We start from the raw sequence: 13648 nt of genomic DNA, 5'->3' as shown, positions 1-13648 counted from the left end.
GACTTTCAACTACCATGATTTCAAACAAGTGAATAACGAGCACATAAGGAAAGTAAACAAGACTGCATTGTCGAGTCCTGCATGATGCAGACTCGATGCTTGTTTATTGGCACTTTCAGAATGCAATAGGTGATGTCACTTCTGACAAGACCGTACTTGAAGTCTGCATTTTGGACCTTTCAGACAGAGCCAGAGGATAGGTGTCTTACATACTACATAAATAAAATCAATTTTAATTTACTGCAGTAGTATTTATTTGGAAATGGTGTTTCCTTTTATCGTTTATCTTGTATTTCTAATGACAAACAACCATGCATAAATTTTAATTGACATGATGGACAAATTACAAAGTGTTCAAGAAATACTACTGTAATCCATTTTCTCTCTCACACACACACATACACTGACATTCATTAACACACACTCAACCATGGACGTCCGCAGGATTTTTTCCAGGGAGGGGCAAGGAAGGTATTTTTTCCAGGGGGGGGCCAACATGGCATATTTTCCCCAATAATAGTGTTCATCCCTCAAAAAACATTGCTTAAATTTGAATTTATCATGTTCGTACAATAATTAACACACATTATTGTGGCTGAAATTAAATTATATGTGTGAAATATGTAATTTTTGGTTCACTTTCGTTTTCCAGGGGGGGGGGCCACGGCCCCCCCTTGCCCCTCCTTCCGGACGCCCATGCACTCAACACACTCATATTCACCTGAAATTTTGTAACCTAACTATGACTTTCAAGTTGATATGTGAAATGAACTGACTACTTACAGATATTTCACAAATATTCTATTTAACAATAATATGTCTTATAGAGCAATCTAAATTGTTACATATAAACTAGCTAAAATATTTACAAATAGTGTACACTTTATTAAATGGTACATACATTTATCAGGGTTTATAAAAATTAAATCATAAATTTTACATCTTATTGATATGATGTTCTCATAAGATACAACTATTTTATGGCAAGATCTGACAAAGAATGAACAGTATTTATTTTAATGTCAGGGTCAAGGTGAACAAACTAAAATATGGTGGAGTTAAGCTATACATCATCCATATATAGCTTAGCTCAACCATATTATTTATAGAAAGAGAGTTTACGTTTTATTGTCTATATAGGTCTAAATAATAATTTTGTTATCTGGTAATACAAAGAGAATTGTGAGAACAGCTGGTTTAGTAAATGAGGTGTAACTAGCAACAACTTCCTTCCCCTCCCAGAGGTCCACTCTTTCAATTTTCAGGTTTTGAAATTTCTCAACTGACACACATGGAAATAGTTTTTACCTAAGAATAGATCAACTTGCACCAATCTGAAAATTAATTCCTAGTTTCCCTAATCCGGGGAAACATATATCGCTGGCTGAATACTGTGTTGTCATGTGTCCATCTGCACTGACATTGCAGGAGCACTGATTGAAGTTTGATGTATGTGAATTTTGTATACATTGCAAGGTTTGGGCACACATTTTATTAATGTTGCTAATTCACACCACTTGACAGTCAGATGTGTTGCTTCAGAATGTGGCACATTAATCTGTAACCACGATACTATCAACTTATCTATGATGAAAAGTGGAGCTACAACACAACAGCATTCAGCTGGCAATATTCTGTTCATCAGATCTGATATCCATAAAATTAGCAAGATAAATATCAATTAGAAACTGAATAACTACTATGCTATGTATTGTAGTATATGTGGGAGATAAAAAAAAATATTTCAGGGTTTTTATTATAAGAAATTACAAAGGATCTAAATATTGGAACTAATAAAGTGAATTTTGTTTTGTTTGTCTGAATTGTTTTTTTTTTTTTAAGTCAACTTTATGCACAGATACGCTAATTGGGAATGGACCTATGGTTTAAAAGTGGGATCCCAATCACTGTACACTCTGCCTTCAAACCTGGGACCACTTGATTACAAGGCGATGCAATTACCACTATGCCACCGGGGAGGTCCCCAGTGTATTTTATGTAAAATTATTTGTGCCCATCTCCTCCCATGACATAAGAAATGGAAATCACATGACTTAAATTAAAGTTGGGTTGAAAAGCAGCTTTCCTTAATACTATGCAGAATACAGATCCAACAAGCTGGAGTCTAAAATTCAATTAATGACCATTCTGTATTTGAAACTTGGGCATGACTATATAATCTGTACTTGTCCAATTAACAATTTGCATGAAACCTCAATAAATGCTGACAGCTATGGATATGACAAGCCCTATTAATTAATTCATATTTACTTCTTAAATAAAACTGAAGATAATTACTATAACTTAGTACAGTATGAACTAACTATTTAAATATTTCCTGAAGAAACATGCAAACATAGAAGTAACCACAGCCATTAAACAATCATCCATATATTGCAAATGCTAAATCAAATGTGCAAACAGACAAAGAGTTCCACATATATACATTAAAGGTAAAGAAAAAATAATAATATCATGTAGTGTCCTTGCGTTTTAAAATTTTACAAGATAACTTCACCACTCAATAGTGAACAAACAAGACTAAAACTTATACAACAATAAAAACAATGAATTTTGACAGTTATTGATTTGACACTATAAATTGAGAAAATAAATCAAGTTAAAATCACAATATCAATAATAATACTGAATATATATGAAAGTCAATTTATAGCACAACCATAGTAATTCTTTTGTTGCAGATTGACAATACTACCTCTGGAAATCAGGCCAAAGACGTGCAAGAATAGCAACAAGCACATTAAAAGGAAACTGTTCCATTGTATGAATGAGCATCGGACTTAAAGGAAAGAAGAATAGATAACAAAGGCAGTTACTCCAGCTACAATATATTCATTGGTAGAAGGGCCAATTCTAAGAGCAATATGTTATTGATTTTGTGAGCAGATTCAAATTTTATGTAATTAAAAAATCTAATTTGATAAACATAAAATTTGAAAAGAAAATTATCTCTGTAGTACAGTTCAAACATTCTAACAGAACAACAGTGACATTAACAGAGAAAAAAAAAGTGAAAGGGGCAATACTATTTTACTGGGGGAACATTTAATACACCCGTAAATATCACATGTAATGTGAACATTTTGGTTAAATATTAATTTAGTTATAAAATTTTCCATCTCTGCTGCAAGGGGAGGGGAATAAAAATTACTGTATGAGAATTAAATGTAACTTTCAATGTGTTTGTGTTATTTCTTTTCACACATTCATGTATAGTGAGAGCCACCTTGTGTATATTTTTACCAGGTGTGGATAATCAACCCTTCCAAAATTGGCATAGAAAATGCCCCAGCAATAATGTTAACAATCTATATTATGAACAACCAAATCTCAATAGTTCAATATAATAATAATAATCCGTCGCTCAACAGCCCATGAAGGGCCTAGGCATACCTACCGACAATAGTTCATCAAAAAACAAAATAATTTCAAAGTGATATGAGATTCAACCAACATAAAAAAAGGAGATTCAACCAACATAAAAAAAGGAGTTAGATAAATTATGAACATCTAACAAAGGAGTAAAGTTGATGAATGAAGGAATATTATACACCCTACACGTGTACCTCCAATTTCCTCTTAAATAAACACATTCCACATAGTGTGTTAAAAAGTAGGTGGGAAGGGAATGTTAAGAAGTTTTTCTTTGGATATTTTTAAGGTTTTTAAGTGTTATGATGTAACAGAATATAATTCAAACAATTAAGTACAAAAATGACAAGTGTCTAATATTTCAAACATAATTATTTAAAGCAGCACTCCATTTTAAGGATATATTTTTTTTAAAAAAACACTTGTATCCTTGCAGTTAGAGTTACATGCTTATAATACAAAGTGATTCAGAAGTGAGGTGCAAGAAGAAAGACCTCTAGCTAGAGCCTTGAAGGACTAAAGAAGCGGTCTCTGAAGCAGTAAAGTCGAATTCTGAGGATATGTTGGTACATGTCTGGACAGAACTTGAGTACTGTCTTGATGTCTACCATGTCACCAAGGGCACCACATTGAGCACTTGTAATGATGAGGTAAGAATCTTGGATAATTGTATTTTCATTTCATGTCAATATGGATGCAGTATGTCATTTCATGTTGGAATAAATGAGAATTTATTTTACACCATTACTTCTGAATCACCCCATATTTACAACAAGGCTTTGACGTGCCAATAATATGATTATTGCATTCCTTCTCTAAAACTAAGTTCTAATACTGAAAATTGGCTATGATAATGATGAAAAATTACTCATATAGAACATACATATACATATATTCTCAGGGAAGGAAAGTAATCTATTCCAATTTGGACTGAATTTTGAAATGTTGAGCCTGGAAAAAATGTGAGGGGTGGCACACTGTTTTAACCCCCTTTCAATTTGAGTGCTGCACTTACATTGTAACTATACTAGAGTCATTCCAGGAACCTTTGTGCAATCACAGCGCAGAATGGTTAATTTGAAAAAATCCTATTTCCCCACTGCTTTCAGGAGGGGGATTTTTAACGTTGTCAATTCTTGCAAAGCACTAGGCCTAATTGGTTGATTGACAGTGAGTTCCTTCATAGGGAAACATGGCAACAGCAGGTCACTGCCATAAAGGCATTCCCTGCACCAGGATTTGACATGGTCTCACTAGGAGATATTCAAATATTTCCTGGTGGAAGAAACTTGTAGCTGCTTAAAAGTAGGTTATTTTGCCTAAGTAAATAGTTCCATTATTTTATTTTAAATTATTTCCTGAAATTTGTGAATTTTCAATTTTCATAAAGGAACACAGTTTGGTATCTTTGAAATGTTGTTTTAAACATCAACAAACCTTACCCCACAAGCTTGCACTTGGGGCAGCAATTGCCTTCCCTCCCTAATCATGGACCTCCACAGATTTTTTCCACTGAGGGGCAAGCGATGTATTTTTCCAGGTGATAATAGAGGCTTATAATAGAGTTTTCCCTCAAAAACAGAACTTGAATTTCAAATATCATGTTACTGCATCCCCATTATAATAATTAATGAAAATTACTGTGACTGAAATCAAAATATATGTGTGAAATTTACTTTTAGGTTGACATTAGTTTTTTTAAGGGGGAGGTGTGGCCATCCTTTCCTCCCCCCCTGACCATCCAGACGTCCATGCCAGTATTATTATTATTATACTTTTACCTAGAGGTTTAGTGTAAAGGAATCATATAGCCGTTATTAAACAATATTATGCTTTTAAAGAAAATTAAGTTTTTTCAAGCTGATGTAAGTTCAAAGTTCAACAAATGGGTAAGGGAGTGCATTATTTCCTATGTAATTTAACTATTCAGCTTCGTTCTCTGGCAAATTTCTTGATATTAACATTCTCACATGCGTTATTCGTCAGTTGTGCCACCTAAATGTTGCTACATTTATTACATGCATGTATGTATGTTTACATCCATCAACATACAATAAAACTAAAACTATGAAATGAAATTCGATTTTCCTTTCCTGACTGAACTTTTATCATGGCTTTTGACCCCCCCCCCCCCTCAGAGGGTCTGCGCATGCCTATGGCTTACCTTGATATCTATGTTCTTCTTAAATGTTCGCAGAATCACTTTTTGTAGATGCAAAATAATCTAACAGTTATTTTTAGTGGTTTTTATTTTATCTGCGACATTTCTTCTTGGTTTCCCAGATAAAAAAAACACTAAAAATAAGTGTGTTAAATTATTTTGCATCTTACCCTGATAGAAATCATGTGTATTCCTGCCTCCAACTGAAAAATTAGTAGAAATTCCCTTGTGGGAAATTAGACTGGTATTTACTATTTTCATAGTTTTTCAGATGAGCTCGATATAATGGAGTTTGCTCTTGAATACTTGGAGTTTGCTCTTGAATACTTTAGTCATTTTTATTTGCAAATACCATATCATGGGAACAACCGAGAGGTATGTACATGAATTGTTTTAAGTGCACTTTATGCACATATAGGCTAATCTGTGGTAGACAAACCACTGTGCACTGTGCAATTTGCCTCATCCAGGTATCAAAACCAGAACCCCTAATTACAAGGTGACAAACCGGGTATGCACATGAAATCAATTCTATAGCAGCTCTTCAAGTCCAAGAGAATGCAAATTGATGAAGATTAATTGTATACATGGAAAATCTAAAGAATTTACAGCATACTATAATTCCAACCTGGCTAAATTAAGTCCTTGAGTTCAAAATACTTTGATCAATTGTGCCTCTCCAACCCAACTGATCTCTCCATATCTGCTTTGAACCTCAAGAATCTAGTGATCCTTGCAATAAGCACTCTAAAACTTTCTTAAGGTAAGACTATTGTATATTAAAAACTCAATACAATTAAAAATACATAACAACAGTGGATGTTCACATATAACTAAGATAAAATATTGACTTGAAGGAAGGTAAATTTGCTTCTGATATATACCGGGTTTTCGTAAATGATTGTCGGGGTTTCCTCATTGTTGTAACCGATTTGGGTGAATGACACGGTGAACACAAATGCACGATATTCTTGAGAAACTCAACAAGTTTTGTTCCTTATTTGTTTCATAGACCTATGTTTCCAGATTCTGCCGCTAGGCGGCAGTTTTCCAAAATGGCGGATATTGCTAGTGAGAAGGCGTTCTGTGTCCTTGAATATCACGCAACGAGGTCCGTTACAATTGTGCAGCGACATTTTCGTGCGTGATATCGGAAAGATGCACCATCAGACAATTCGATTAGAAGGTGGTATGCACAGTTCAAGGAAAAAGGTTGGATTTGCAAAAACAAAAGCAGTGGTCGACCATCAGTGCCGGAACATGATGTGGAGCGAGTTCGTGAAACCTATCTACGGAGCCCGAAGAAATCGATTCCTGCTGGATCCAAGGAACTAAACATACCGAAGACAACATTATGGAGTGTTCTACGAAAACGGCTCAACATGAAACCATACCGCCTAAGTCTGCATCAAAAGCTAACACTTAACGACCGTCGTGTACGGGAAACGTTCGCCAGCGATATGCAAAATCTCATGACTGACGATGACAATTTCATCGAGAATTTCGTTTCCACTGACGAGGCGACATTCCACCTAAGTGGAAAAGTAAACACACACAATGTGCGCATATGGGGAACGGAAAATCCTCATCAGTTTGTTGAATTGGTTCGGGACTCGCCTAAAGTGAATGTTTTTTGTGCTGTGTCACGAGAAAAGGTGTAGGGTCCATTCTTCTTCATGGAGAAAACGGTTACAGGATTGACATTCCTGGATATGTTGAATGAGTGGCTATTTCCTCAAGTGGAAGAAGATTCTAACACCTTCATCATGCAATTGGATGGAGCCCCACCTCATTTCCACTGTGAAGTGTGATCATTGCTCAACAGAAAATTACCAAAACGTTGGATTGGGCACGGGAGTGATGAGGATGAAAACCTTTTATCATGGCCGCCTCGTTCCCCTGACCTTTCTCCTTGCGATTTTTTTCTCTGGGGATACGTAAAAGATACCGTTTACTATCCTCCATTACCCACTACCATCGAGGAACTGAAAACACGCATAACGAATTCCATCAACAGTGTTACACGTGATATGCTATCCCGAGTGTGGCAGGAAATGGACTATCGCTTAGATATCTGCAGGATATCGCGAGGCGAGCACATGGAACATTTGTGACTTTGTCATAAAAACTTGGTGAGTTTTCTAACATTTTGCAAAAAATTGCATGTATCTACCTTTATTACGTAAAGTACAGTGCTTGTTTGTAACCCCGACAATCATTTACGAAAACCCTGTATATTTTTGTTTCAACAAAACAATATTGTAAATATAACTTATTTGCATTCCATTTTTCAATTAATTAAATTTCCTACTTAAAAGCAGTTTCTCTTTCTATTTCTTAAGGAATGTTCATATTTGTACAAAAATAAAATCAAAGGTTTATTTGAACACACACACAAACATATCTCATAACAGCTGAAAAATCTAAATGTAAAAACAAAATTTTATAAACTGCTAGGCCTATAAAAGTGATGTAAGTCCATTTGCTTTTTAGCATCCTTTTAACAATTCATGCTCCATAATCTATTCATTTTCTGAGTTTGTTAGCTACATATAATTTTGTAGCAATGCAAAGGATTTATCATGAATCTAGAATTCCTTAAAATAGTAAATATTGGAATAGTTATAACTGAAAAAAAAGTTTTCTCTCAATAAATAAATGAGTGAGAAGATAGACAAAGAATAAAAGTAACATAAATCAGAATGCAATAATGCTACATTTTACTAAGAGAATGAAATAAATGTGTATAGATGTATATAAACTTATTGATATTCCTTTCAAACTGTAGACTAATCACTTATCAAACATGATAATGGCAATGGATTGGTAATGTAACATTATAGTGATTTCAGACTCTTTCATAGATTTAATTTAGCAAATGTTAAAATTGTACCAAAAAATTATTCATCTAGAGCCATTTACATGTGTTTATAGAACATATATTAATTACACTCATACATCCACTTCTTTGATTGAAGTAAAAAAAATCCCTGCATGATATTGCACAAAACAACATTCCCATGATATTAAAACAAGCAGCAGAGATGCAGGTTTATAATGGCCCATAAACTGGCTAAGTAATCACCCTACATTAAATTGTAGGCCTTGTGATGTCACTCTGTGATATAAAATAATAAAAAAATTATCTTGTTATGTGATGTCACATAGTGGCAAAATTATGTGCCAACTTCTTTTCACCAATAATATTAACAATCTCTCATAACACAAATTCTCTTGCTCACCTACCCATGAAATGGTTTTCACAAAATTCAATGCTCCATTTAGTGCAACGGGATACAAGGAGGTGTGGTGGTTATTTACAGAACTACATCAACAGTTCTCTTGGATGACATGTGTTGCCCTATTGAAATGCAAACAAATTGCATACAGAAAAAAAATAAAAGTGCCAACTGGAATCAATGTTACAAACTCCTTCGAAGATCAGTATCATGGGCGTCTGACTCACATACTTAGGATCGATCAACCACTAAAAAGAAAACAAGTCTGAACAGGAGAAAAAATAAGTTTTAAAGTTCATAATTGGGTTGTTTAGAGAATATTAATAATAAAACGTAGTTGGAATGCTTGAAGCAGAACTTCAGCTACTGGAATCACTACATAATGATATTGTATGCAATGTAGTGAATAATTGAGCCAAGCTAACTCCCAGTGGCCATTCACAACACTGAACGATTTTGTTGACAAAATCCTGTTTCCCCTACTGGCCACTTTGGGGAGGGGGGATTCCAAGGTTGCCAGTTGTTGCACAAACACACAGGCAGTGGTACCATAGGCCTATCAGCTGTTTCAACTGCAAGTTTCTTCATAGGTAAATGCAACATGGCCAGAAGCTGCGAAAGATAGGCACTGTACCACAAGAAAGCTTGGATCAACTCTTAAATATTCCATTTTTAGGCCATTCTTTAATGATTGCATAAGAACAGAAACTTGCTCCTGACTGTACCTTCCCACTCTTTTTATGGCATTACTATTGTGTATGTACATAACAAATGAAAGAGATTCTTACAGAAAACTAACAAGGAAGGGGGTATGATATATAATTGAACACATGAGATTCTTATCTAGTATATTGGTTATATAGTAATACCAACATATACATGCCATGAAATTTATATTTGCTATTAGGGTTTTCTCGGTGGCATACTGGTAATGTCATTGCCTGTTAATCAAGGCATTCTAGGTTCAATACCTGTTGAAGACATATAGTGGTTCAGATCCCACTTTAAACTGTACGTCCAGTCCTTATTAGCCTATCTGTGCATAAAGTGCACTTGAACTCAATTAAAGTTGCTGTGGATATAGCAATATGAGATACTTGACTTCAAATGTTAAATAGTAATCCAATGAAGAGAAAAGAAGGTGTGCATATTCACGCTACAATTGGATGAATTGTGTATGATATTACATAGAATGACATCATATACGTATATCAGGAAAGAGTAAACATTTTAGCTATGTGAATTAAAAGTTAAGTGCATAAAACATTCATCTAAGTGTGTATATGCATATACACACTTCATGCAGGAAATGATATGGGGAGACTATTTTATCTGTGACAATTTTCCTTTGCACCACTTTCAAGTCAATACTCTGAAGGCAGATGAACTTCCTGTTGAACTCAACACCCCTGCAAACTGTGGCTTTGCAAAGTCGTCATCCTTATTTGATGTCCAGTGATGAAACTAAAGAATTTCTTTGATAAATGTTGTTACAAGGTCTCCTCCATAACCAGTCTCAGGTTCCATTCTCAGTGGAAGCTCCCAAAATGTTGAAATTGACCCAGTGCCATGAGGACAAATGGAGAGCTACGTGAAAAGAAGTAGCAGACTCCAGTCTTGAAAGCCAGAAAATCAGCAGCAATGGAAGTTGATGCACTGATCAATTGTCACTCAACAAAAAGTCACTTGGCAGTGTGAGGGTTGTTGCACCATGGAGTTTGGTTTAAATGTTGTTACGACATCTGTACAGAAAAAAATGCCAAATCTGTCTTGGCTGTTTGAGCTGATGTTCTGAGAAATGTTGTAATGTTTGGAAAATTAACATCAATATCAGATAAAAAATGACTTACAGTTTATGTTAGGAAGGTGTACATTTGTGAAAGTAGTTGCCATCCATTACAGTTACTGGTATATGTAAGAATCTTGATTGAGGCATAAGTGTAATGAAAAAGAGAGGGGGTCTATAGTTACAGTAACTCATTATATAGCATCAAATATATGCTTGCTTTATCCATCCATCCAACCTCCTCCCTCCTAAACCTGACTAAATGAAGCATCTTTTGAAACCAGGGCTTGAAATGAAGTTTTCACAAAACGGAATGCTTAACTTCCTCAACATAGTGTTGTCTTTTTCTTTTTGGCTCAAATTATTAGATGTTATAAATATTAATAGTTAATATCAAAATGTTTACACTATATTGATTTTCTACCCTTTATGAAATTTAAACAATTCTGACGAAATGGAATGGAAAGGTTCCAGATTTTCACACACCGGAATGCTGTTCTGGTCTGTTCCAGTCCATTTCAAGTCCTGGCATACTAGGTTTATTGCACAGTCAGCATATAAAGTTCTTGCAATTTGGTAGAAGAAAAGAAGACTGTACAGAAAAACAACAATCTTCCCCATTCATTATATACTGACATACTAGAAACACTTATGCAGCTGTCTGTAGCATAACTGTTCAAAAGATATTGCTATTCAAACAGATGTAGCAATTTTGATAATAGTAATTTATATAAGAAGCAGAGTTACATGATAAAACGAATTTTCATTTTGAGAAAGGTTTATTCTGCTAATCTTCCCACACAAAATGGAAATGTTCACAAAAGCTCATGATATCATTAAAATTACGCCAGAACATAAATGTAAGAAGTGATGATTTGTAAAGCCTTGTGTTGCAAAGAAAATTCCAATAAACTAACATAAATTAGAGAGAAGCAACTTAGGTGTTACTATATTACAATGCAATCAGTGACATATTCTGAAAATCTGACCTGGTTTACCAAAACAATTCATAATATTGTATGTATTTATTGTATATTAACAAAAACAGAAGTCTGACCAATTCAAATTTTCTGGCAATTTCTATATAGAAAAAAAAAAGTTGCCCGGGAACCACAGGCAGCATGGGAAAATACGCTACTGAATGCAATTAATTTAATTATCACTTAAATAAATCCATTTTTTTTTTCCATTTTTTTCTTTTCAGGAAAAATGTATATCCTTCCTGTTTTGAAAGTACATATGGCTTTTATAGGTGATTTTTTCAATCGTTTATGTAGCACATTTATGCAATAGAAAGAACGCTGTTCAATCATAATCAGGGAATGGATTTATATGTACTGAAAAAGTGTTAGATATGTAAATATATATTTAGTTATTTTAATCATAATATGGAATTAAATATGGACTTGCAATTGTGAAAATAATGGCAATTTACATTAAGTAAAGAGCTCACTTAGCTAAATAAACTGCATTAGGCTTACATGACATTAATTGTAACACAAAAATTCAAATACTTTATTTACTTTATTTTCTGTTTACAAAACAATGAATTACCAAAGTTTCTTTTAAGCGGTCGAAAGTGAATCTCCTAAACATGAATCTCCCTACATTGACTGAAACTGTGTTCAATATTACATATTTAAAATATACACACAATTGAATTCAATATGAAAGCTTAAGCTTGCATTCTCTATTGCTGACAAGAATGTTGGAATAACAGATGTATTCTCTATTGTCAAGATTTAAAATAAACAGAGTACAAGCAAACAGAATGCAGATGGATGGAAAACCTTTAGTATTTAAAATGTGAAGGGAAAATGTAATTGTAGCATAAATATGGAATATAGGTTGGAAAATATTTGAGAATATGGAAATTATATATAAAAATAACTAATATATGTAAATATGTGCTAAAAGCTAATATATATAAAACTATGGAAAATAAAAATTGCATTTTTCGAGTTTACATACCACAATTTGCAAAAAACAATACAAAGTGACGTTGATTTTAAGACCAAATTAAGATACATATTTACATATAAATATATTCCCTGTTCATAATAAATATGTAGATTAATATAAAAAGCATCTACAATATGGTATCATTAGTTTATCTTCCAGGTTGAATTTATTAGCAGTTCAACTTTGCCATGCCCTTATTTATTTTCATAATATTTACTGCCAAATATATTAAGAATAACATCTTAAAACACAAACACAGACTCATGCACACACACACACCCATATGCACAGAATATATATATACAAAGTACACAAATTGATCACAGATTAAATAGTACTCTATGAAAATCACTAAAACTAACTAAAAAAATACTTTTTAGACAGGTTTCATAAAAGGTAGGTTTACAAAACTATGCTATACTTTAAAACTATAGAAAAACTCTTCACACATATATTGTTGTTAACACACCATTTTGCAAAGTATGATATCAATAATGGAACAAAGTGCCAACCCAATTGCATGTTTAAAGTTTTGTATGCTTCACACTATCAGTCCAGTAATTCTGGATGGTCATAGCTTCCAGACTGTTGAGAAATGAGTCATTGTCTAGACTGTACATTTCTTCCGAGTTTTCCTGCAAATGAAATTAAGAAGGACATATCAGAACAAATATCTTGTAACAATTACATTCTTACAAATGAAACATATTAACATTTTTTTATAATTTACAATATCCTTAAAATTGATATCTTATTACAAGGTTCTGCTGGCCTGCTATCTAAAAAATAAAAAAATAAAAATAAAATTCTGAATAACAAATACATCTGTTAAGAAATTCCTTCTGTAGCATTTATAAATATCTTTGTCTACATTGATGTCACTGTTGTATAGAAATTTGTAAGATTTTCCAGGTATCATAAACCAATTTCCTAACGTAAATATGTGGACAACAGTGACCCACATGAATATTATATTTATTTATTTTAATTTGATTTAACTGCTGAAAAATATCATATGAACAGTGTCGGATCTACAAACCACAAAACCCTGCAGTGCAAGGGAAAGGTGGGGGAAGGGGTATGAGCAAGCTTTAAGGGAGCTCTTGC

General features: G+C 33.6%; 1 protein-coding gene across 3 annotated transcripts in view; it reads right to left on the bottom strand.

The window, feature by feature from the left end:
• Positions 1-247: 247 nt before the first annotated feature.
• LOC145997213 (uncharacterized) overlaps positions 248-13648 on the bottom strand; it is a 156044-nt gene continuing 142643 nt past the window's right edge. For all 3 annotated transcript variants that reach the window (XM_083133974.1, XM_083133975.1, XM_083133976.1), the window contains exon 5: positions 248-13176. In XM_083133974.1, the coding sequence (XP_082990100.1) occupies positions 13066-13176 (111 nt within the window). In that variant the 3' untranslated portion in view covers positions 248-13065. The remainder of the gene's footprint in view (positions 13177-13648) is intronic.

This window comes from Lepisma saccharinum, chromosome 13 (genome assembly GCF_977018435.1).
Source record: "Lepisma saccharinum chromosome 13, izLepSacc3.1, whole genome shotgun sequence".
NCBI classification, from domain to species: Eukaryota; Metazoa; Arthropoda; class Insecta; order Zygentoma; family Lepismatidae; genus Lepisma; species Lepisma saccharinum.
Note: the sequence above shows the minus strand (reverse complement) of the source record. Positions and strands in the feature narration are given on the sequence as shown.